Raw genomic sequence first — 27,352 nt, 5'->3', positions numbered from 1 at the left:
CTCCCCATTCTCAAAGCAACATCAAATGCCTGCAAATCAGCTTTGCAACATGAGCCGCAGTTTAAGGAATTAACTATTTCAGGCCATGAGTTGGAAAGTGAATTCTGAAATCAAAACATTCTTTTCGGTTTTAGATTAAAAGACACACTGAAATATTAGAAATTCTAGTGGGCTACAGCGAACTTCTGATCTGCCTGCCACCCATTTCCTGCCTTAAATATAAGTTGTATGGAAGTAAGGGTTGGAAATACCTCTAGTGTGTGCAAAGGGGAGAGCACAACATGTGTAGAAAACCAGCCCTTCAGCTAGTAAGGCCTGAACTGTTTATGAGTCATAGCCAACTGTGAAGTCCACCAAAATCATATTCTGAAGCGCCAATACCAAGGATGGGATGAAAGATGCTGTTTTCTACTCCTTTTTCCAACCTTATTCTGATTGACATTGAAGCTCATTTATTTTGCCTTCATACATAAGCTTATTTTCTTGTTCAGAAAACAAAAAGCTTCAGTTTCACTCTGTGAGTACCATTTTGTCTTCTGAAATGTGAAGCTCCACTAGCTCCACTGAGCACCACTAGCCAGTTTTAACTTGTTGTATTCTCTGGTTTCAATATGCTTGACTTTACTTTCCTGAAAACCCTGTGGCTGTTTCATAACGGGCGCAACTCACATCAACGGCCCAGTGGAAATACTCTCACTAAACCTATATCTGGTTATAATTGTTGTTTTTTGTTTGTTTTGTTTTGTTTTCAGTTGGAAGTCAAGAAACTGCAGAGGGCTTGATCTGCTTTTTGCACTAAAGCGAAGTGTTCAGCCCTGATCAAAAAATTATCTGCATTTGTCTATCACAGAAACATACATAACGGCTGAAAATAAGGCAGCAAGATCTTGATTTCCAAGTCAGCCTATTCCTTTGAGAGAAACACAACTGTTGCCTTTGGGGCTGCCTCCCTGTATTTTACTCCAAGCATGAGAAACTTGATTCTCTTCCTCTGTGCATGCCTGTAGAAATTCCAAAACAGTGTTTGCACCAAGGAAAGCAGGAAAATCTGAGGTTAAGCATAAAGTCCATCAACCCTGCTGCAAGCTCAGCTAAGCAGGGGCTTTGTTTTTGCTACATCGAGGAGCTGTCTGACGTCTGGCTTCTGGCTCACAGAGTTCCTGGCTATTCCCAACCTCCAGCAAAACACATCATTCAGAAAGCAAGGAGTAAGCACACGTCACCACGGGTCTGTCACCATCGTAGTGATACAAAAGGACATCATTACGTGATCCTTGCTTTTAGAGGGAAAGGAGGCTACTGTCTCTTTTTAGATGTTGTGGGAGTCTCCTATGCTAAGCTCTTTTTTTGTAGTCTTGGAACAGGAGCTGGGATTTAGATCTGCAGGCGAAGGCAGGCACTAACTGAATTTTTATTATTCCAGTGTCATAACTTTCTGTGGAGATAAGAAGCCAAATATAAAAAGAACATTAATGTGCACAATCTTCTCTGTCTATGCACATTTATTTTCTCTTTGAACTGTAATTATTAAATAAACTGAAGGATTTTTTCCTTTCTGAACCCTCCCCTCCCTTTTTTTTTTTTTACTTCAGTAAAAAGCTGATTGAATTTGAATTGTTCACTACTACTTTCTTTAGGCTCTTTTTTTTTTTTTGGTGGGCTTTGTTTGTTTGTTTTTATCCTTTTGCTCTTAGCAGAAAAGTGGCATTTCAGATTATGGAGTGTAGGTCTTATGAAAAATGATATTTCCTTGGGCTTTTTCTGTGTATAGGGGAAAGATGATGTAATTCTACACTTAGTAACATTTCTTCCAGCATTTCAGTAACCAGTCAAGCATATAGCTGGCCAGCTTTTTTTAACTTGTACATTTTCTAACAATAACATCTTGCTCCTCCTCCATCTCCTTTACTACTGCTTTGTTGCAAAAGGAGTCAGATATTCTCCTATGGAGATTTAAAAATACGTCACAAAGCAATATTTTATTACAGAGATATTGTAAATCTTATGAAAACAAATGTCTTAATAAATAAATGCATTAATAGTATCAATGCACACTACAGTATCTTTTCTAATGTGCAAAAGAAAACATTTGGAAAAGTATATTTTTTACTTTACGTGCTTATTTCAGGCATTAGTTTACTAGTTAAAAATATGAAAATTAGCAAACCTACACCATGAGTATTAGATAAGCTTTTCATTACAAAAACTGGCATATTGGAATAACACCGAAAGCAAAGCCACCTACTTATGACCTTAGCGTTCAATAAAGAAAAAATAGGGCAGAAATGATCTCCCTATTATTAGGAAGGATTTGTCTCATATTTGCACCCAATCTGAGCAGACACTGTTCTGATCTAAATTGGGAGGCTGTACAACACCGTTTTATGATTATGCTCTGTGACAGAAGTATGCACGTTGTACTGGTTGATGTTAATGGGGGAATTGCGAGCCCCAGCAAATTCTGCTAAATTGACATTTTGCACACAGCAGGGAGACTGCATTTCTTGCACACTAGGTACTGCATCTGTACATAAAAACACACAAGCTACCTCAAAGGGCTTACACGCTATGTATCTCACTGCATTTGTCTACTTCTTTCATAACCCTCTTTCATTTGTGCCTTCAGTGTCCATTCCCCTAACAAAGCATCCCCTTTGTGAAAACAGCCCCCCTCCTGAAAAGGACTGTGAACCAAATCCTCCATTTTGCCCTTCTTGAAGACAGGAGTGACAATAGCTTCTTCCAGTCTTCAGGAACCTTCCCTGATTTCTAAGACCTTTCAAAGATTATCAAGAGCAGCCTTGCAATGTCATTGACCAGCTCCCTCAGCATTCATGGGTCCATCCCACCAGGTCCCCACGGACTTCTGTATATGTAATTTGTTTAAATGCTCACTAACCTGATCCTCCTCTACCACAGGTTTTTCCTTGCTCAAGACTTTCCCACTGGTGGCAGAGACCTGGAATTTCCAAAGATAAATTTCACAAGTAAAGACTGTGGTAAAGATGACACTGACTGCCTCAGCATTTCCCATGTCCTTTGTCACCACATCCCCTACCCTTATATATTGCCTTAATGCAAGTGATGTTTTAATGATGAAATAGATTACGAAGACAAGGAAACTGGAAAACTAGACTTTCCCAAACACTCAGGAAAACACACATTCCAGATGCAGATCTTGAACTAAAATAGGGCATGTCCAAAAGCTAACCAAACAGCGCTTTACAAATCCAGAAAGATCAAAAGCTTAGCATCCAGGAAGACCATGTACATGAACTGCTTAGGAGCTGAAAAATCCATGGTGTTTAACATAAAACTAGGAGGCATGAAGTAAATGGGGGATAAAAAACAATGAATGTATAATATAAACTTAAAAATATAGGTCATGTACACAGAGAACTAAAGAAATCAAAGTCCAGTGGCTTTCCCAGTAAATTCACCACATGGATTAAAGACAAAGAAAAGGCACTTTTAAGTATATAGAGAACAAAATGAAAATCCTAAATGACATACAGAATCATTGTAGGGTACATACAGATGATAAAACAGCAATCAGTGACCTAAAAAACTACATCTCAATTACTACATCTGTGACAAAAGTAATCTTTTATAAATGAAAAGTTTTAATACAGCTTCTTTAAGAAATATGAGGACTTTCGTATTACAGGAGGCTGGGCAGGATGGTTCGGTGGCATACTCAAGCTTTCCCAAGCGTACAATTCTGACTGCACCATTTCTCCAAGGCCCTGGATAGAGCAGGTGACCACGGGCTGCCCTCCACATGCTCCTGACAGTTCAATTCAGCACAAGGCTAATGATTCTAATCAAATCTCATGCTTCAGGGCTTCAGCTGGTTTCCTGAAAGAGATGCACAGGAACATTTGTTTTCCTGATGCACAATTGGCCGGGTGGATTTTGTGAGGAGAACGACTCTTATCTGGAGCCTTAGGCATTTGTGCAGCTAGACACAATCTGGTGCAGTATGCTGGTGAGGAAAGTCCTCCTTCTTAGATGTTGCCTTCCTTATATATTTGGATTCAAACTGACTACCACTTTTGAGACCCAAGAGGAATTTTTACTCTGTGACTGGAAAAAAAAAAAAAAAAAAGGAGATTTTCTCCTTATATGAATGACATAGTTTACCTGCTAAGATTATCTGGGTTACTAGCAATACCCATGCTGATGTGACAGAATATTTAAAACACCTAAGGACAAAAATACGTCAGTTCAAATTGAGTCACTGGGTTCAACTTTCAGGTAAAAACGGTAAAAATGAAAAAAGTCAATGAGACTTTCAATGAATTCTAGAACTACCTCACCTCAAAAAAAAAAAAAGAGCATTGCAGCATACTTTCCAGATGGCCCTTCTTGACATCCTCAGATGCAAAATGGTCTGGGCTGACTGAGAAAAGGGCTCAAGAGATGTATATTTTGTGACCCTGGAGAAAACCAAGAAGTCTCTGCTGGCCAGAAAGTGCTATTTTTTTTGCTTCATGCGTCTCTGGCATTTGACACCAGCATTCTATGTCAAGCTTCTTGAATGTTTAAAAGTGACATCTTTATGAGAATTAGTAGGGAAAAAAACCACAAAACATATAAAAGACCAAGTGAACAGCTTATTCTGGGTACAGCACTTGGCCACGTGATTTCTTTTTTGTTTTTACTGGACAGCACAAAGGTTTTCATTCACCCATGGCCCATAAAATAATTTTTTTAAGACTAAGCCTTTGACAAAGAATTAAACATTCACCAAAGAAAATATTCCACAGCTCAAGTCAATGCAATCCATCTTATCCCTGCTGACCCTGGTTTGAAAAATTTGGAATTACTACTTCGATTGGGTTCAAAGCACTTTGACAAGCTGCTCATGAAGAAAGCTTTCTTCAAAGGTTTTTTTTTTTTTTCCCCTTTTGAGCCCTCATAGAAGACCCCTAGTAAATGCTTTTTAAAAGTAACATGTGAGTGTCATGCTATATGGTATGCAGAAATGACAACACAATAATAGCCTGTTTTTGATCTGAACCAGTGAAGCAGACAGCTCTATTATGGATGCATGCTAGAATGACTAAGGCAAATACAAGTCTTGCTATGACTCATTGCTTAAAGTAAGCTAAAGGCAGAAAGATTTTTATTTTTATTTTTGAATACATTCAAATGAAATTATTTTAATTAATTGTTTCATTTTTTGCAGAATGATTCATACAGCATTTATAGCTAATGCGGGGCAAGAAGAAGGAGACACAATAGGGTATTCTGACTACTCCAGAACAAGCAATCTACAAAAGTTTGGAAAACTACTCAAGGTCATGCTGAGCTCCTCTTCAATGTCAGCAGGACATACAAAGCTGGAAATCATTATAATATATTAAAAAGGGCAGAGATTAAACCAACCTTTCCCGAAATGCCCCAGTACTCCAGCTTGGATCACTCATAACTGACTTTTCAATCTATCCGTCGAGCACAAGGTGGCTCTCAATTTGTAATCCATGCAGCTTAACCTATACTGCAAGCATTTGCAGTACAGTGCTGTAAGCCTTCTGTCCCTCTCCAGTGCCACGTGTCACACAAGGCTTGCTAAACTGATCTGTGATCAGTCAACAAACTACATCTACCAAGCATGGTAACGGCAGGGAGAGGCCACTGCATTGTCACAGCAAGGGAACGTGAGAGTTGGTGAGGTGTCATGGTGAAAGACTCAATGCTGTGGTTCCCTCTCCAACCTCTGACCCATGATTTCAGATGCTTTCCCCACAGGACCAGAGGAAGGGAACCTCTTCTGTGCATCAGTAAACCAGGAGAGGTGAGTAATTAAGCAGATCTATTAAGCTGAAATCTTACCATGGGCTTATTAATTACTTTGAGATTGGCCCTAATATTTTGGACATGCTGATTTTACTATTCTTGGTTTTTCATTACAGTAGATGCTGGCTCATCAATACTTCAAAAACACTTAACCTGTTTAATATAGTCAATGAATTTTAGAGATTTGGGCTATATTTCTGCATCAGAATAGGCATGAATATCATGCAACAAAACAAAACAAAAACACCCATGCAACCTGACTTATAGTGACCAACTGTTACTGATCACTAATCATAGCAAAGCAGTACCAATATTCCATAATCTGCAAGAAAGCAGTAGCATACCACTACTGAATCATCACAGAGAATGCTGGCAGAATTACTAAAAATTCTTTTGGGGTGGGGAATAACCAAGAAATTTAATTTATGAACTAAACTGAATTATGAAATGAACTGAATACCTTCATTTAGTATTACCTAAATGAAATTATGTATGGATTTTAAAGCAGAAATTAATTCATTAAAAATACACTACCAAAAAGACCATGTCCTACATTTGGCCTGATTCACAGAATTGCAATTTTGAATAGTAAGAAGGCCATCCAGAAATGTCAACTTCAGATTTTCTTGTCTCTTAACTTTGGATGACTTCAAATGGCTTTAAAAGAAGAATGATCATTCTCTCCATAGCAAAATAACAACCCTATTACATTCCAAACACAAAGCTGACCTCCATTTATCTGCAGTTTCCAAACTACATGGAAGAAATAGTTCACACAAAAGCTGACCTGTGTTTATCTGAGTTTTCATACTACACGGAAGAAATAGTTCAAGTATTAATCAAAGTAATGTCACTTTCCAATATGTCTAAAAGTAATGCAGTATTCTCTTTCCTAATCCATTTTTCCCCAATGAGTCATACTCCAGTTAAACCTGCTGTTAGGCTAATCTGTTAGGCTACTATACATCCATGCTAAAATCGTGTCAGCTACATGCACAGGAGGATATCTGAAACTGCATTTGGAACGCCAAGACAATATTCACACACAACTTTTAAGTGCAAAACTTCTTCTGAAGAAAAAGCAGAAAAATGCAAACTAAGCGTATCTGAAATACAAAAAACATCTTCATTATAAATATACTTTATAAATATGCTCCATTAATGTTGCAATACATGTTTTAATTATGCAAATTGTGATCTCTTTATCCACAGTACTAAAGGAACCCTTGAAGTCATTCTATTAACTGCGTGCAGAACACTTTGTAATTTTCCACCATCTGCCAGCAGCAGTGAGAATGCATTACCTTCTTTCCATGTCTTCCACTGGAACCTGTTTTATCCATAGCAAACTTGGAACCTTCCTATGTATTGCTCAGCCAGAGACTTCAATGGAGATGTTTAGATACCATTAGTGAAATGCCTAAGAAACTGAAAATGGATAGTGCCAGTCCTTTTTGATATCACCTTTCTCCCAGTGACAGTACTAGGTGAACTGGGAGAGTCATGGGATCTCCTGTAGTTAGAAATAGGCTTAAATTCCAAAGAACAAGATTTAACCTCTGGCTTTTTTTTTTCTCCACTTTCTCAGCCCCTTTTTCAATGACCTTTCACGGTAGTAACTTCAACATGTGGTAACTTCAATTACACGTGGTATGAATTTTCATCTGATGCATGGGCAGGCATGGTCTTCAGCAAGGAACAGCGGTACTGAAAATCTAAGTGGTAGAGTACAATTTATATGTTCTTTTCTGGCCATTTCCAAGGCAACAGCTGCTCATCCTGAGATACTTCTAGTCTGTGACAGCAGGCTTCAGCAGTCCCAGAGAAGTATAAGCTACTTCTGCTCTTGTTCAAGACTCTCAGCCTACAAGGTCAACCCTCAAAAACACAGCTGAAGAGGAATTTTCCGTCAGCATTACACTGTCCTCTTTTTACCTAAAAGAATCACTCGCCCCATGACTTAGATGTTTCAAAACTTTTGGGATAAGAACGGTTCTTTCCTCACACGTGATTCTCCACACATCATCAACCTGTCTAGCTTCCTGATAGTTGTGACCTCTTCTTTCAAAAACATATAAGCATGAAAGTCTCTCTGACTTACAAGCTCCCAGACTCACTGGGAGGGCAGGGGATTTAAGAAATACATCAAATCTTTGAAAATGAAACTGGTCTTTGTCAGAGCAAAATTAAACACTAATAATAATACAGCTAAGTTTATTTTCTCCCATTTTGGAACAGCACATTTTTTGACATTTCAGAAGTTCCAAAGGAATGGGAATTCTGTCTTAGACTAACTGTATTTAATACATGAAAAGCCCTGCACAGCATCCTGATTTCAAGAAATGAAGTTGAATTGAGAGGGACTATTCAAAGAAGCAAGTATTTTTCAGCATAAGCAGATGTTATACACTCAGCTCTCTATGAAATTGGTCACACATTGTAAGATGCAGATGAACATATGAATTTTTATTACAGATGAGGTATGCTATGCATGCAAGTAACTTCAGGCAAGTGACTTTTTAAACTGATGAAACAAGGTCAGACACTGAAAGACATTAGGCACTACAAGCTGCAGATAGAGTGGTCACAAGACTTTCAGAATTCGTTTGGATTTATGTCATAGAAGTTTCTAAAAAATTATTAAGTGCTTATCTGCATCTTTAGTGGCTAAATTTTTTTTTTTTGAAAACTGCCTCTTTAACATAAAGAATCAACTGCAAGCAACCAGAAATCTGAGAAACATATCCAAAGGACTTCTAAAAAGTGAGAACAAAAACATTTCCTTCATGGAAAACTAATGAGCAGCTGTGAATATAATTAAGAATATTTATAAAAAGGGGATTTGCTTCACACCTTGTCTGTCTCCAACTCTTTTTATTTAATATTATATAGCTTTCATCCTTCAGAGTGCTGCAGGACATTTATTTTTATGCAAATGTGTATTTTTCTGTGAAGTCTCTATCCTATACTGAAAACATAGCAGTTACACTTGAAAAAAGTTCAGCTATTTATTATTTGTTTTGACACAGCAGAGGGAAACTGGGAGCATAATTGTTGCGATTCTCAGGTGCAACATCCTTCCCCAAAGGTTTTCCTCCATAACAGCTAAGCAGCTAATTCCCACAGATGTTCAGGTAGTTAAATTGCGTTCAGTCAACCTTCTCTCACAGAGGAAAATACAAATTTTGTAATGTATCTAGAAGTCTAATGAATTCAGGGACTGAAACTGTAGTGTTGATCCCCTTGGGTACTTCTCATTATCTGTAGTCAAAAAGAATGATTTTGTTTATCTCTGCTGATCTAAGTTATCACACTGGATGGAAGCGAGGGGAGAAGATGCTTCCCTGGTAACAGTATTCCAAACTTCTAGCTTGGACAATTTAAACTAAAACATCTATCTGCTAGCTCCTTGATAAGCAATTTATCTCCAGAAGCATTGGTACAGAGATACTATAAACCCACTTACTTTGTTTTGATCATTAATTCCTCAGCTGGGATTAAGGTGTTTCGGAGACGTGAGAATAATATAATACTGGGGTGAGTTCTATACAGATTAAGCAATATTGCAGCAGAACTTTGAGCGAAAGCAAAAATTTCACTCTTCAAAACAACCTGGGTGAGGCAATGCCATGGTATTCTTTTAAAGTCTTTCTAATCTCATTAACTATCAATATGCCTATGAAAGGCTAACAAATGGCTAAGACTGTTTTAAGTTTGTTGTTAAGACTGTTAAGATTTTGGGAGAGCTTTTCCATAGACTTTCTGTATTACATCAAGCAACTCAGTCTCTCAGGGTTTCGGATCCTCAGTCTGTAGCTGGAAATTATAGTAATCTAACTCCTTGTATAGCACTGTGAAGGTCATCTATTGCAGACTGTGCAGTATTCAGAAACCACGGTCACAGTATACATAAATGCCTATAACACAACAACCATAAGGCAATGTGTATAAATTGTGTCACAAAATAAAGCTTCTAAAAAGTCAGTACTGCTGTGCAAGAAAGGACTCACCGTGGTGGTACATTTCATAACTGAAGTTCAGTGAGTACAAAAAGAACAAAGAAAAGAAAAGTCATTCTCAAAGTTGACAATTCATTGAAAGTTAACTGTTTTTTTTGTTTGTTTGTTTTTCACTTGTGACTTTTAGAAGCTCCTAATAGTACTTCAGAATGAAAAAGTGACACAGCAACACAAGTTCAATATGACCACTCAACACATACAGATGGAGAACATCCTTTTTGGTATTGTGCTCCATAGGGCTTCACAGGCCGGTTTTTCAGATATGGGTTTTATGCACCTGTGTAAATACAGACCAGCATAAAGAGTATCAAGGGAGGAGAGCAAAGGGTTCTTCAGGATCATCTCATCATCAACCAGCATGTAGGAGAACAGTGCAGCCAGAACTATCTTGGGAAGGGCTCACTTCCTCTGTCAAGTCTTTCCTGGTTAAAGGAGCCCCTAATCCACTGTCATCATTTCCCTCTACACAATGGAAAAGCTGCAGGCATGCTAGAAAGGGCTGTGTGATTATTTGTGTTGCTGTTTTGTGTTTCTTTGTTTGGCCCTATGTAATAGTTGGTTCAACCTAAAATAAAAATGTTGTTTCCACTGAGTACCTACTGAGAAAGAAAGAAAGAGATTGTGTCCATGCATCTATATCATTTGTAGCCTGTAGATTCACAGGCTTATTTTGTGTATAAAAAAAAAAAAAAAAAAGGCAACGAGTTTCAGTCCCTGATCTAATAAACACTTACATGCAACAGTCTGTAGCTGTGTCAACGTGAGAGATTTTAATCAAATCACATTCCTTGCTAAAAAATACTCTTGAAATCTGATTAATGTGGTTTTAAATCCTCTTAAGTAGAAGACACAAACCTCCCAAATCCCAGCTGAATACCTTAAACATCAGCCTGAAGGGTGAATGGTCTTCCCTGATGGTTTTGTGAAGACTGCATAAGTTTTCCCCATTTGAAAATACTCATTATTGGCTTCAGATTGGCTTTAGGGAAAAAAAAAGGCTTGAGAAAGTTTCTATTTATTTCTAAATTAGGGTGCATTTCCTATACTCCTTTAGAAGGACTACTGGCCCTTATTCAACCCACGTAAATGTGTGTGCACGTATGCATGTTTATTGCACACATTCTCATCTATGCTTTGGCATCACAATTCTTTTCCCACAAGATTTTAAAATTATTTTTTAATTACAGCCTTAGCAGTAGATTGCAGTAACTGACAAAGAACTGAGGTCCTCACCCCTAAAGCTTGTACATTTTGACATCTGCATAAGTGATTTAATTTTCAAAAGCATTGATCCTCCACAGCTCTAATTGCCTTCAGCACCTTAAAAAATAGCATTTGTGACACATTAAAAACCTGTGGGCAAAAATATTGATTTTGCCTCACATTAAATTTCCAGACAATCAGAAAATACTAGTAACTGTATGGCAAATAATTTATGAGATCTGGAGGCTTTGCAACTGAAAATTTTATCTGAGTAATAAAAAAAATGAACATAAATACATACATTTTCAGAATTAGTAACCCTAATAGTTGTGGAGTTTTTGTGTGTGAAGTAGGAGGGTTGTACAAATACAATCTACTAGCGGGAAGACACTAGACTAACGGAAGTTAAAATCCCATGGTTAGTTTAAACAATTGTTATGTATCAATTAAATAAATCTCATTAACAAGATAGGAGGGTAAAGGAAAACGAAAATTTTCCATCTTCTGAATGGAATCATGACATTTACAACGGGTTGCTGTGCTATGAAGTAGTGACCTATAAATTAAATTTAATCATTAGAAGACAGTGTGCTACCATAGAATAACAGTTCATAATAAGAAGCACTGAAAAATTACATAATCCCCTTAAATAAAACAACAGTCAAACTTTTTAAGGCAAACCACTGTGGTATGTCTGAGAAATAGCTGGTAGCATCATTTACCTGTGTCACCGCTTCTTGCCTTCTGGTGGTGAAACCAGATGACAGCATTCAAGAATCATTTAAGATCTAGCAGACTTGAGCAGAGCCTTTTAAATAATGTCTTAGGTTCAGATTTGCCAAACACTAATCCATTACTCTTCACAGAATTTGGAAAGTGGGAATTACCTACATAATATATCTCCTTTTGCTGCATTCAGGTGGTATCCCTTGTTTCATTTCAAATCAAACAAATTAAGTATACATAACCAAGATGGAACTGTCCCATTCTTCACAATTTCTGTTAAGTTCTAAGTCCTCTCAGTTACAAAATAAGGCTTTTGGCTATCAGTTTCTAACCTCACTGAATCAGCACACAGTCCCTGAGGATCTGAATATCAACCTTATTTTGAACCTATTAACTTGTTTTGTCACTTTACTTACTATGCCTGCCCTGAAGCACTTGGCACTTACTAACAACGTATTATAACTTACTCTTTAGCCATGCTTTTTAAATGGCATTAGAAAAATTGCTGGAAAAGCCAAAGTTCTAAAAGCACTGTCTGTGAATAATTAATTTCTATCCAGTCAAAAAGTGACTCTCGTTACCCAAGTGATTTTTAATGAAGAATTCAAAATCTTAAAAAGTTATTATAACTCATCTTTTCTGATTTGTTTTCTCTATTTTATTTTCCATGTTTCAAATGTACAACATTGGTTGTATACATAAATAATGTAACATACCAAAATCCACAAGCTTGACTCCTCCTTCAGTGGTCAAAAGGATATTATTTCCTTTAATATCACGGTGGATAGTTTTGTTTTCATGCAAATGCTGAAGTCCCTGGAAGGTGAGATGTAACCATGAACTTTTTACTAACAGCTCTGATCTCTATATTACATTTACAGAAACAAAAAGTAGCAGATAATTATGAGAAAAAAATAAATATATATAATCCAAAATCACAGAGATGTCATTCTTACAGGAAAAACTCTTGGCACACCATGAGTAATACATATTTTTAATTGCTTAACTTTATGTCAAATAGAAATTTTAAGATAATAGCAGAAAAAAAGCACTATAAATGTATGCTATATATTACACCTTTAGAGTATAAACTCAAAGAAAACTGCTAGAGCCTATCAATAATTCCAATGCAGGAAGTCAAATTCTGATTAAAAGACAATGAGAAAGAAAGACACTTGATAAGCTGATTTTTTTTTTTTCTTGTGGAGGTGTCTGAATTCACTAGAACCAATGATCATTTCACTATTAAAAAATACCTTGGAGCCAGACATAAATCGAACAGTATTCTGTGTATATTTCTGCTATTTCTCAAAATAAAAGTAATTTTTTTTGCCCCTGCCATGGGCAGGGACACCTCCCACCAGACCAGGTTGCCCAAAGCCCCATCCAGCCTGGCCTTGAGCACCTCCAGGGATGGGGCATCCACAGCTGCTCTGGGCAGCCTGTGCCAGTGCCTCACCACCCTCAGAGTAAAGAATCTCCTCCTAACTTCCAACCCAAATCTACCTCTTTTTTTTTTTTTTTTTTTTTTAAGCCATTTAACCATTCCTTCTTGTCCTATCACTACACTCCCTGACAAAGACTCCCTCCCCAGGTTTCCTGTAGACCTCCTTGAGTACTGGAAGGCTGCTATAAGGTCTTCCTGGAGTCTCTTCCAGGCTGAACAGCCCCAGCTCCCTCAGCCTGTCTTCATGGGAGAGGTGCTTCAGCTCTCTGATCATCTTTGTGGCCAAATTTAATTCTTGCAGGGCTTTAGCTTTGCTAACCTGATCCCTAGCTGCTCGGATGATTTCTCTGTATCCCTCCCAGGTGATCTGTTCACCCATGCAGGCCTCCTGGTGTTTTTGCCCGACTTCTTTGTTGGGATGCATTGCTCCTGAGCTTGAACGGGGGGTGATCCTTGAATATTAACCAGCATTCTTGGGCCCCTCTTCCCTCCAGGGCTTTGTCACATAGTACTCTACCAAACATCCCTGAAGAGGCCAAAGTCTGCTCTCCCAAAATCCAGGGTAGCGAGCTTGCTGTGCTCCCTCCTCACTGCCCTTAGGACCCTAAACTGCACCATTTCATGGTCACTGCAGCCAATTCTGCCCTTGAGTTACACATTCCCCCCCAGCCCCTCCTTGTTGGTGGGAATGAGGTCCAGCACAGAACCTCTCCTTGCTGGCTCCTCCGTCACTTGGAAGTTATCATCGATGCATTCCAGGAACCTCCTGGATTGCGTATGTCCGGCTGTGCTGTCCCCACAACAGATATTGGGGTTGAAGTCCCCCATGATAACCAAGGATTGTGAATGTGACGCTGGTTCTATCTGTCTATAGAGGGCATTACACATACCTTGATTTCACTAAACACCGCTATAAAAGGCTGTGTTAATGAGGACATGACCTTAATTCAAAGAAAAAAAAACATTTACTGAATATTGACTGTCCTTTCACTGAGAGCTTATCTTACCATCAGAGCTTCATGTAAAATGTAAGCAATTATAAGTTCATTCATCCTTTCACCTCTCTTCAGAAACCCTTTCACAAGATCAGTCACAGATCCACCATTGCACAGCTGCAAAATAAAATTGGAATATAAAAAGGAATTAAGAAATGTTGGAGCAGCCACCTGGTTTTATTTTACAGTAGTTTCTTATATTTGTGCCTGAATGAGCTCCTTATTAAACTGGCAAACCACAAATTTGTTCTTGCATCTACCATTTATACAAACAACAAAAACAGCAACTTATACCAACTTCTTTCACCACTTTCTGCATTTAATTCTTCTTGCCCAAATGCAAGTACAGCAGTCTATTTCTTTGTTTTCCTATATAAGCAATTGCCTTTCACTGAAATGGAAGTAGCTTATAGAGCAATAAATTTGCTGTGAAAGCATGTTCTGTGGGGCACGCTAATTGCTTCTTATATTCATCATGTGCAGCTCACTAGCAATGCAGATTATTACAGCATCAATTCTCAGGTACAAAAGCTACATACAATGTAAAATGGATTTAAGGCATCAGAAGGCAGGTGGCAGAGAAACTCCCCCAACAGGAAAATCTTCCAAGGTAAAAGTTACCTTCTTTGCCAAGCAGTATGTAATTTGTAGTGCAGAAGGACATTATACACAAGGGATGGGCTTCATAGATGGAGATGAAAGCACAGTGGAAAGAAAAGTCTCGTTTATCACCAAAACAAGGTGGGTCGTGGATGTAAGATAAATTATAGCCCTTGTAGCATCAGCTCTCTCAGCTCCTTGTTCCAGATGCAGAGAGCCACAACCTACTCTTCTGCCTCAATTCCAGACAGACTCCAGTAAGATCCGTCCCTTTGCTTCTGCATACACAAGAAGCACAGGTTTGACCTTGTGCTCTAAAGATTACCAGCAGTTTAGCCTAGAACTGCAACATTTCATGTTTATTCTTTTACCACTTAAATTTTTTAGCAGGAAGAAGCAACAATCTAAGTCTGTAGCAGCTCTGTACCTGCAAAGATGAAATCAGTACTTATGGTCTTAAACTATCCCTAATGATACCTATTCTGCATCACCTAACAATACTCATTGATTAGAGAGCCACTGCCTCTTTAAAGGAGTAGCTGCTTCTAATAAAACAGTGAAATAATCTATAAGTTTTACACTGTATCGTCTAGTAGCTTTTTATACCAAAATAAATACCCACATAAGACATTTTACCATAAAAATGGTAGCACAAAATTGTAAATCCTTCTGAGTGCAAATAGGGTAGCTTATTCATGATGGCTTAATTTATCGATAAAATCTTTCAACAGTAGAACTCCAGACATTGGACACTTTTATATTTGATATTTTTTTAATCTGTTCTTATATACCTCTATATTTTTTTTTCTGTGCAGCAACTACAGAAAAGACTTGCACCTTCCGGCAAAAAACACTTTACATCCCTTTGTACCCAAACAAAACAATAATTTTCTGACTACTGTAGGAACCCTGGGTTGCACTGAACTTGCACTGCGTGAACGCCTACACAAATATCATTCAATACATAAGTGCTGTGGCAAGATATTTCCCCCCGTCAGGTCAATGAAGGCTCTGGTCTGATAAATGCTGAGCTGTATGGCAGCAGTCTTGGTATTGCTTAATCTCACCCCCTAACTTCAGTGGGACAATATGTATGCTTAGAGAAGGGAAAAACTCATGTGCGTAAATGATGAGATTAAGTGCTTTGTGGGATCGGGGTCAGATTCCCAAGCAGGATTGAATTTACTGTCTTTAGGCATGCTGGTCTGCCTTCTCCATTGCCTTTTGCTACTTACTTTTTCTACAATGCCATTCACCTTCCCAAATCTCAGCTGTTTTAACTTTGCCACATCACTGACACGTTTAATCATACCTAATGGATGATGACAAGTCCAGTTAAATTAATGCACTAGCATTTCAGGGCACTGACACGGTCTGACAACTGGCAAAACAGCTGTGAAATAAATCATATAAATACAATAATATTCTGTAAATTACTTCATTATCTAACATTAAAATTTTGCTTCTTATAGATGGGTCTTCTATTTTGTTTACAGAGCTGGATATCTGTTAGGCTTTCTGCTCAAGGTAAAGAGAACTAACGCAGAAAGGAATATATTATTTCTGTAGGTGGGAGAAGGAAAAATACTTCAGAAATCACCTTCTTCAATACGTAGGTAGTAAATCCAACACTGAATTTAATTGTCTGGGAGAACAATGTTTATTTTTACTTTAACATGTTGCTTTAACTAACTTTTCTACCACTCTTGTAAAATATAAGCACCTGTTATAACTATCTGTATTATTAGATAGAAATTATATAAAATTCCAGGTGAAGTAAGGTACTAAAACTGGTAATTTCAGATCAAACCAAAACTGAACCTGGGTATGTAAAAGCTCAGCTGAGCAGTTCTTGAGCAGAAAAACAAAAGTCACCCACATCACGGAGGAGGTGATCACATCTACAGTGACTCCCAAGGCAGAGCAGCAGTTAGGCTGAGGTCAGTTGAGGATCTCAGAGATAGAGGCTCTTGCATGCACAGGGCAAATTTTCTTTTGCTACTTCTGTCTCAAAAAGCTGTACTTCTACTTATACCAGATGATTTGTATTTTTTTCTGACCACCACCATAGGAAGATGAGGGGAAATAAAGCTAGGTAATAGAATGGAAGCAGCTAAATGAAGGAAAAGGGATTATGAGAATACAAACCACAATTAGAAAAGCAGATTATGGCAGACACTGTATCTGTGTGCTCTGAGATGTGCGGGGTGGGGAGGGGAGGAACGATGACGACAAAGATGACACAGGTTAGCATTAACCTTGTTCTATTTTTCTGCATGCCGCACAAGTCCTTGTGGGTAAAACATTGACTCTGATCTCATTTCTTATTTCTACTGTTTATTTTTGCAGGTGAAGCTGCCACATGTCCCTATAACCATACATGCAACTGAAGTTCAAACAGTGACTCTTTTTCCTAAGACTATAAAATTACACGTGTTTTCAATAAATGCTTATCATAAAACTATCAAAAGCCCCTCTCATTATAAGCCACGTTCCTCTCTTCCCCCTCAAAAGTAGAGAAAATTACTACTTTTTTTAGTAGTAAAAACTACAGAAAATTACAATACTACTGCCTAATGTACTTCTGGACCATGTCTACAGGAGCTCCTTTTTTGTTGTTGTTTTGTTTAGATTTCTTTTTCTTTACCAAAGCTGACAGCTGCAAGGGGGAATCTGAGTAGGCAAGGAGATAAAGTATCCTTGGAAATGTTGATCAAGATCTGGACAATGTCATGAAAACTTAAATAAATATTTTAAAATCACATTTTCTTAAATCATGCAGTCCTTCAATGAGATTATTGGATAAATATTACTTCGTAGTACTGCCAGACTGGAAGTTTCCTGAGGTGCTGATAAATATTGCAGCTTGTAATTATGATCTCTGCAGTTTTTTAGTACCATGCTGTCCACAGAAAAAACTTGTGCAATCTCCTACCAAAGTTACTGTGTTTGAGTGTAGCTAACTGCAATGCCTGTACAACAAGAAATCATGAAGGCAACAAAAATACATTTTTTTAAAGATCTTTTTCCTTCCAGTGAAACATCTAGAGAATAGAGGTGTTGATAGCTACTATTTTGTTGCAAGCCAGCCCATTGTCCTAACTTGAAGGGGTAAACTGAAATCTTTGTGCTACATAAAAGAGGGTGCAGAAGACAGCGACAGATGATTCCCAGAGGTACTCAGCAAAAGGATAAGAGGCAACAGTCACCAGCTGCAGGATGGTAGATTCCTACTGGACACAAAGAAGGCATTTTCCCACTGACAGTCTTATGATCTGGAAGACATCACCCAGCAAGGATACATTATCCTTGAAGATACCAAAATCACAGATGGAAAAGACCTGGTGCAAAATTGTGACATTGAAGTTAATCATTTTTGAGCAGGAGGGTGGACCCAATAACCTCTGAAGGTACTTTCCAACCTGCATTTTTCTATGGTTAATAATAATTGAATTTAAAAATACTCAGTCCCTAGTCTGGACATTCAGACAGACAGGTGAAAAGGACTGAGGAATTCTTGCATACTCAGAACTCGATAGAAGACTTGATCCATCTGAAAATGTGCTTATGACTTCTACAGTGGTGACAAAGAGCTCCTCCCTTATGATTTTCTGGCACTCAAAAGGCAAAGACTCATACCAGGATGACACACAGTCTTCCACCCACCCATCTGCCATAACCTTGTGCTGCTGTAATTGAGCTATTAGAATGCAAAGCTCTCTTCTGCAATAGATTTGTAAAACAGCACGATTCTAACACGAAATGTCAGTTAAAATTGTCACCACATCACAGTCATGCAGTTGTTCTTTGTAGGTCTTACTCACTCTTCACCTGACCCAGCTGATACATTTCTCTGTGCTCAGTCCTTCTGGTTTCTGAAGCCCACTGAATAACAATTCAAGCATCAGCTTCGCTTTTAAGAGAACTATTAGTTGCACTTTTGTTAGGACAGCCTTTACACAGCCTTTATACAGCCTATTACAGCCTTTAATCATCCAGCTGCTCCTAATTTATGCATCTGTGCTGAGCTGTCAGGTGAAATTTGCTTGCATCCTGCAGTTGTCGAGGCACTTTCATCTTATTTCAGCAGCTTGGATTCGAACAGCTACAGTAACAACTACTACAGTTACTACTTGCCCCATCCTTACAGGCTGCACGGACAGAATTGGCTGGGTAACACCTCACGCATGCACAACTTAAGGCATACACAAGTGATAGTTATGAAAAAGTTGCATTGTCCTGCCTTGCTTTAATGTCGTCACACACAAGAATCCTAAAACCATCTCAGGCACTATTTTTTTTTCTCTCCTGTTCTAAGATAGATCAATAAATTTCAGCTGTTTCTGAGCATGCAGTACAGCAGTGCTGCCAGCCCCTGAGCTGGCTGTACCTTTCTTTTGGTCCTGGCTTTTTTAAGAACAAAAGATCTGTATTGCTGCTGCTTTTTGTCACAAAACTACAGAAACATGTATAAACAGGAATTTAACCCACTGTATTTTCATTGTGTAGAGATCTAGTACTTTCAAGTGGTTCTTGACAGACGGTTGGCCTAACCTACTCCTAAAAATCTCCCAGTGAGGAAGATTCCCATTTAAGCAGCTGGTGGGTTTCACTTGCCCTGTAGTCAGAGCATATTTCCTACTATCCAACCCAAATATTCCTTGCTGACAACAAAACTGCTTTACTTTTACCCTTCCCTGTAGCTTTTGAAAATAAATGATTGTTATTCTCTATTTAACATCATCTTTGACTACTGTCACGACATACTATTTTTCTCTTTTGTGGGCTGAAAAAAAGTTAGTTGCTATAACCTTTTGAAATAATATACTCTTTCTGAACCTAGACTGTGTACAATTTGCCACTGATGTTTGTGAAACATTTTGCACAAAACTGAATATGGTATTCCTTTGGGAGTCTCAGCTGGGAAAAACTGGAGAGAGCAGAAACATCCGCACTTTGTAGAGAACCCGTTCTGCAGTCCCATGGCCTAGTCAGACATATCCCACTTCTTCCTCCTATAGGGAGCAGTACTTTGCGTGTGTCTACTGCATTTATCCCATGATTCCAGGAAGTTCCTCAGTGTGTCACAACAGGGCATCTGACACTATTCTCCAATGTGCCTGTAATTCATCTAGGTGTCCATTTCGGACTTTTTATACAGACTTTGTTTCCTCACCTAGGTTATTAACGAACAGAAACAGGCCAAAAGCAGATGCCCACTTGTGGTTCTCCCTGCCTGAAAGTGAACTACTTACCACTGTTTTTTAAGTAAAGCTTTACAAAAATGAGATTGTTTTATTGTTTATGTGAAGTTTCTGCAACTTCCACATTTTCCTCACAAGAATGTCACACGGAAACACACCAAATCCTTCCAAAAGGCATAATGCCATCTATTGCTTTCCCCTTACAACACCAGTTATTCTGTTAGAGATTTTATTAACATGAATTGTTGTGGCCCAATCCAAGCTGACCACTTTTATCATGATACTGTGTTCTAGGTATTTCTATGCTGGTTTCTATGGGTTCTGGAATCATTCTGGGTATCAAAGTTACACAGACTGCTCTATATTTTTCTATGTCACAGTTTTTCTCACTTTGTAAACACTTATTAAATATTCTTCTATCATTTCTCTATCTTCTTAGTAACACAATATTGTCTTTGCCATGCCACATTAATCTCTCAGACCTTATACTTAAATGCTTGTACTCTAATTGTGCATTATTGTTTCTCCTTTACGAACACATTCTAAAAGATTAAAAGAAACAAACCCTGATGAATTTTTACTGCTCTCTGACAGTGCTTGTATCTTTTGTCCACATCAGCTAATTTGCTACTGTGAGTTTGATGATTTCTTTCAGTAACGGCCCAACTATCCTGTTTTCCTTCATTTTTTATGCTATTGCCCTAAGCACAGCTACCTACCAGCTTCCCAAGCCAGGTAAAGCATACTTTTCTAAAGCCGGTTACCCTTACTCCACTGCTCCACCAACCTTCCTTTCCTCAGGAAAGCGAACACAATTATCTTGGGGTTTCTTTCACTCAAATGTCCTTCCACCTTCAACTTTTCAAAACAGAACTTCTCCATTAGAGCAGAACCAACCTCATACGGCCATTTCCATTGTCACTTCCTTTGCCTTCTGTGTCCAAGAATTTGATGGACTCCATTTCTCACCACACTGGCTGTCACAGTCAGTTGTGACCAGATTCATTCCTATTCTCTGCCTACGGTGTGACATGTCTCTACAGCTGTCTACAGCCAAAGAGCACCTTCCACTGACAGCATCTCATGCCAACTACAGACACCAAGGGTCCTTGTGTAGACTTAGAGAACCACATCGGTTTCTTCAGTGGGCCAAGTGGTTCAACATGCAGCTTGTTTGTACAGCACATTTTTAATTTCACATCAAACGGAGGAAAGATGTGCACTGTGACTCCTATTTTTTTCCTAACAATAGTACAAGATAACCTATAATCCAAAGAAACCATACCAATGCTCCGGGCTTTTAGGTAAAGCTGATTGCTTTCAATTTAGCGTGAACGAGACATGTCTCTGAAAGACATCTTTCCTGAGTTGTTATTTAGCTTCAGTGATCACAGTCCATGTGCTATTTGTAGTTTTGCTCCTTTACATCATCTAGCACCTTTAGGGATGTTAGTCACTGCCTCACAGCTGTTTGTTTGTTGCTTCTGATCTCTTCACTTTCAGTTTGGCTTTTAACTTCTCATTTTCCTTGTCAAGTTCATGCAGTGACAACACAAGCACCCAGAGGAAAAGTTTGCCTATTCCATCTCAAGCAATGGTGTCCTTCAGTCTCTTCTTTTTCTCAGTCAGAACATAGAAGTCTCCACCTCACACTGTGGCCAAAATAGAAAAGACCACATCTATGCCAATATTGCTTTTGCCTACATACAAAAGCTTGTAGCTTTTAAAATGCAGCATTTCATGATACCACTTTTTGAGCTGCGGAAACACCAAAAAGGGAAGCTTCTTATTTTAGTGATGATTTGCAGAGCTCATTTGTACTTTTGGACTGTATAAAGTCATCCAAACATAACTCTAGGGCCTTAGTGTATACAAGAAACCTATTTCCCACTATATTTCCATTCAAGGATCTTTCTGCAAAATCAGCGCTAACTACAAAACCGAAAAGCACTGGCCAGTAAAGAGTCCAGGACTTTCTGAACAAACACAAGAGACAGCTTACCAAGATGGAACATTTTTATACAAAAACCTTAGTGCAAATCATCGATCTATTTTCATTTATTATTTTGTACAAGGAGCAGTGGTAAAAATAACTTTCAGAATGCAAAAACACTCATTTAGGTAGGGAGAAAAAAAGGAGCCTAAGTTAGAGATCAGTAACATCAAGAGAATCATTTCTACTGTCTGCTACAAACTTAGATAAGACTCTGAAAATACGAGAAGCCTAGCAGCAAGGTGGGCTGCATAACAGCAAGCACTTCACAGCTTCTATTGCCTGCTCAGAAGCACGTTGCCCTTGTTCAGTCTTTACCAATTACGAAATGTTTCAAAGCGTCTTCCTCTTCTGTAGCCTCATTTCTATATGATTCAAGGTTCAGACAGTAGTTCCAAGTACTATCATGTCCACACTACACATAATTCATTTTATGTCTGTGTTCCTAGATGAAGACAATAATTTAGTATAATTCACTGTAATTTAAATGACTGCAATCGAAATCATCCCTATTGAGCCTGAAAGCATGGCTTGGGGAAGCACGGATCGAAACAATGGGCCTTGTCTCCAGTCTCTTTTTATAAAAGGAGTGAAGCTGAAACAGACTCATCCTAAAGGCAATTCCTCTCCACTCAGCAGAGTGCAGGACAGGTCAGCTGAACCACTCTCTGGAGTTCCCTGCCTCTGTCTGGTGACTGCAAAAGCAGCTATGGTGACTCAGTAATTGTGACAGGATCCTAAACCTGCAAGAATATTGAGAAGTACATACCAAATATACAGAGAATTTTGTAAGAACCAAAAGGACTCTGAAATCAGAAGTGTTTTATTTTGTTTTAAATAAACTACTGGAATACTTAACTCAGAGAGATTAGCTCAAAGAGCTGAAATCAAAGTGCTCTGTAAACCAACCTCCCCCTGCTCACAGTGTGTATGCAAGACAGGTCTTTGCTTCCAGGGTTTGACTCCAGCTAAGCCAACATCTTTCTGAGTTGCAACAAACTGACTTTCTTTCTGGACCCTAGGAAAATTTTTGTTTTGGCAGCACTGACACCTGTCTGCTTCCTGCACTTTCCAGCTCCTGGTTCATTGCTGTAGTGCTCTTCTCCCAAATTCTGCAGCCTCCAACCTCTGCCTGACAAATACAAAGGAGGAGGAAGCTCCCTCCCTGCAGGCAAGTCCACTTGCTCCAGTCACACCCTTTATAAAGGGACCCAACATATAAACTGAGAGCAAAGACAGAAAAAATATCACATTTGAATTTAAGTATTTAACCTTCAGCTGTCTAAAGCAAAAAGAGAAAAATCCTACCCCAAGCACTCTTATGACTGATGCTATCCTCAACTAAAGCTAAAGAAAGCTTGGTAATCTGGGATTCAACCAATAGCTACACAAATTCATTGTGGATTTTCTTAAAATAACTTCATATCTTTAATAAAGATGTGATCAAAAATAAAATTTACAGTAAGCAAAGTAATGTTAAATATTAGAATGGGGGGCATAGTATTCACATGCTACTTAACTACATAGTGGAATAATAAGAATCTCTCTTTTTTTCACTCCCCCTCTGGTAGCAAAGTTGTTAGAGATTTATCATACTAAGCTCTTTGTATTTGCTATATTCTTCAGCAATGTGGGCCATAACATATGCTCGACAGCTGCCTAAAAGATGTGGACCCTGCAAACCACAATGTAATATAAAATACTCATCTTGCAGAAAAAAATACAAGTATTTACTAAAACTTTGAAGCATCAAATAATAGTTGTAGCCACACAACTTTGATCTTGGGAAAATGGGATATAATTCAAGAGTGAAAAATTGCTATAATTGGGAAGCGAAGAGGTACACATTAGAAATGGAGAAATCAAGGCTGATTCAGATGTGTAATGGATCAAATTATTCAATGTTGGTCAGAGTGGAGCAATTATAACCAAAGACATTACTGAAAAATGATCCACATTGAATAATATGAAAAAGCAATTTCCAATTGTTTAATTTTTCTTCTATATGTGTCATTTGGAAATACCTGATGTTAGACAAATCACAACTCCCTTCCCTCCAACACTCCCCCACTGAAAAAATGACTGTTTATTTTCCACTATGCTTATTTCCTGAAAGATGGTTGTTTTAAAGTAAATCTCCCATCTAAAAAAAAAATTGCATACCTGCTATTATAGGATTTTATTAGACAGACCAACTTCCATCCAGTGTGTTTTCGAAACTCCGCCATGTTTTCAGACCACCATAAACCTGCCTTTATTGTCTCAGATGGTAACATCTCTGTGTACAGCAACCGTGGTATCTAACAAAGAAACACTGCAAGCTTTCAAAAGGAAAATCCCAAATAAATTATGCCTCTGTACAAATCAGAAGGTCCACAATTTAACATAAAAAAGAGGTAATATGTACAGTAATGTCTTTATTGTTGCTAGATAGGCTCATCTCTTTGAAAGCCAAAATGAGACCACCAGGACCTTTCTGTGCATTCCCACAGACTCCTGTGAGTCACTCCAGACACTGTGTGAGACCCAGAGAGGCCTCTGGTTTCCATATTCCTACCCATTCCTTACAACTATTGTTATTTTAAGACAAAATCTTCACCTGATGAAGTTCAGCAGCTTCAAGAACCATACCCTCCCCTGCTCCACACCTATGACAGGACTCCATGCCCTTTCAGACTAGGGCAGGATATGGGACTGAGGTAAAGGCATTGCATTCCTGGTCAAGGACTATTCAGATAAACAGCTTTTAAAAAATATTGATCTGCTTACCTAGCACAGAGCTTATTAATACCCCTAAAGAGCTCATAAAATCACAATTAATGAGTCAGAAGTAAATACACTGTCACCTACTGCAAAATTTCAGGCGAGTGTAAAAGTAGACAGCTTCTTTTCCAGTTTCTTGTCTCTCCATGTTTTACACCACCCAGTCTCCCCTCCGTCAAACAGCTGAAGTCTCATCCACGTCAAACCATACAACAGTGACAGAAATATTTGGATGATGTGTCTCTATCTTTCTTAATGTATGTCGAGGTAGGAAAGAAACCTGAATTTCATAATACATTGTTACAGTTGTCCTGATCCTAGAAGTTCTTATCGTGCTTCTGGCAATTTCAGCCAACACATACACACACTGATACCTTGATCTTACTTTGGATGGTGGTTGCTTCTCTTTTGTAGCAAACCTCACTGCAACCTTGAATTTTAGGGACATGGTTTAGTGGGTAATATTGGTGGTAGGGGGACAGTTGGACCAGATGATCCAGGAGGTCCTTTCCAACCTTAATGATTCTATGATTTCTATGCACTGTCAGTACCTCAGCTCTCTCGTTACAAAACATCTCCCTTCCCCAATGCAGTGCAGTAGCTAGACCTGCTGGGATTTACGTCTTTAGATGCATAACCTTACTTCACACATAAGACGCTATATGACAAAACAGAGGATTTTCTTTCTTTCTTTTTTTTTTTAAATAAGGACACACTTCAGTGAGTCTCATCATATATTAGAATTAAACATGGTGTCTAAAAGGCAACATGAGAGACTTCCATGTAAAGTAGGTCAGTGAAGGATCCAGAACTATTAGCCACACTAGATTTGGGCATTAATTACTCTCATTTTTCTCAGTCTGACACATATGTAAATCATGCTGTCACTGTTCATTTATGGATCTGTGAGGAAAATTTATGCATATTTCATGAATGCTAGGGTTCTGTCTGTGACTACAGTCAGCATTTGCAAACATTTGGAAGCATCTCATCTGCTAAACTTCTCTTTCCAAACACCAAATACAAGAGTGTAACAGCACAGAAGATTCACTGAACGCCACATGCATAGCAGCAGGTATACTGCTCATCTTTCATCGTTTTATCCAGGAGTTACTGCAACACTTTCCTGAAGGTCTTGGAGACTTCTTACCCCTAACTAGCCACCTTCGACCATGCATCCTTCCCTCAAATCCTCATACTGGCTGCCCCTTCTCAATTACACCAGACACGAGCTAGCTGCTTTTACTGTCAAGACCCACAGCAGTCCTAATACCTTTCCTTAGGCAGTAGCACATCTGTCTTTACAATGCTGGTATCCATCACTGGCTAATTGTCAACGTGACATGCTTGCTCTTCTGCTTTGAAGGAGCAGCCAAAACAAAAAGAAAACTACACCACTATCCTTCAAATCCTCCTTAATAACTCTGCTGCAATGCTGACAAATGCTTGCAGATGCTTGAGATCACAACTGACTTCTGTTATCCCCTTGGATCTCCGTTTCAAAATCCATTTGCTCTATCTTGTTTTAAGCTTTGATGTAAACCCCCCAGCAATGAAAACTGACTTTTAGTATTGGAGTGGAGAGAGTAACTGATATTCTACATATTGTGCTGGACTCTCCATCTCTTGGCAAATTCATGAGTGGAAATTCTTCTAAAAGATCTGCAGAGAAACATAAAGGATTTGCATTATGGACTCTCAGCTTGTTATATACTCAGCATATGTAAGTGACTTACCAGACAATGGCACCTGCCCTTATCATTGCTAATTAAGACTACACCAAAATGTCTGGCTTCTCCCCAGGCTTGCTGCTCTCTGCTTACCACACAGATTTCCTTTGAGAGTCACGTTTTGTTAGGCAGGTTTTCTCACAGTTACTAGCATTTTAGGTAGATTTTAGCTCAGGCTAAGCAAGCCACTAGAAACAATCTAGTTGCAACGGACCTGTTACCCTGGTACAGCAGACTATCAGTTTGGTATGCTGGCATTTTATTCCTTTTTTCCATACGGGACTACCTAGACAATTGTTAGAGTAGAGATTAAATGGTATCTACACAATGTATTTGTACTTTGTCTATGGTTGGGAAGAGTGCCATATGAACTGGAGCACTACAATTTTCTGTGTTCAGTTTAATTCAGACTCTTAGGGGTTCTATTTACTGGGTTTAATGATTTCCTTCTTCCTTAGAAAAAGAAACACAAATAGAAGTGTCCCATGGATTAAAAAAGATAATTTAAATATTTATACATTTTAAAAGTTTCCTCCTCAAGTTAAATTTAAAAGATCAAAGTAACAATTTTGATTTACTTCATGCAGATTTTAAATCAGCAAATACAGCTGCCAACTGGACAGCAATAATCCTTCATGATAATCCTTCTGTAATTCTTTTGAGTTATCAGCGTCTGATCAGCAAGTTCAATTAACATCAAGAAACACACAGAAGATCAAAAAAGTATACCAATTGGCCTGTAACAATGTAGAATGATAAAAATTATCATTTTGTTTCTCTATTTCTTTAATCCTTTTATTTTCCCACCTTAAAAGGTTGAAGGAATGGAAAAGGCTAATGTCACTTTAGAGAAGCAGGTTACAAAGCACA

The 27,352-nt window shown here is 38.4% G+C and overlaps 1 protein-coding gene and 1 long non-coding RNA gene across 16 annotated transcripts in view; one reads left to right on the top strand and one right to left on the bottom strand.

The window, feature by feature from the left end:
• MYO3A (myosin IIIA) overlaps positions 1 to 27,352 on the bottom strand; it is a gene marked incomplete at its 3' end in the record, with an annotated part of 121,909 nt that overhangs the window by 74,198 nt on the left and 20,359 nt on the right. For 10 of the 15 annotated variants that reach the window (XR_014580551.1, XM_083826224.1, XM_083826225.1 and 7 more), the window contains 3 exons: positions 14,205 to 14,309; positions 12,467 to 12,566; positions 2,900 to 2,959 (listed from right to left, as the gene is read on the bottom strand). Coding sequence is in view for 14 of the 15 variants with exons in the window: in XM_083826224.1 (XP_083682350.1) it covers positions 2,900 to 2,959; positions 12,467 to 12,566; positions 14,205 to 14,309 (265 nt within the window). Of the gene's footprint in view, positions 1 to 2,899; positions 2,960 to 12,466; positions 12,567 to 14,204; positions 14,310 to 18,616; positions 18,736 to 27,352 lie in introns of those variants that run through there. The other 5 variants (XM_083826223.1, XM_083826228.1, XM_083826221.1 and 2 more) reach the window with 3 other exon arrangements.
• Positions 3,853 to 10,564, top strand: LOC310895233. The gene is made up of 2 exons (XR_014580552.1): positions 3,853 to 5,800; positions 7,015 to 10,564. It is a non-coding gene; the product is annotated as an uncharacterized lncRNA (long non-coding RNA).

The sequence above is a fragment of the Anser anser genome (assembly GCF_964211835.1).
Source record: "Anser anser genome assembly, chromosome: 2".
NCBI lineage: Eukaryota > Metazoa > Chordata > Aves > Anseriformes > Anatidae > Anser > Anser anser.
Note: the sequence above shows the minus strand (reverse complement) of the source record. Positions and strands in the feature narration are given on the sequence as shown.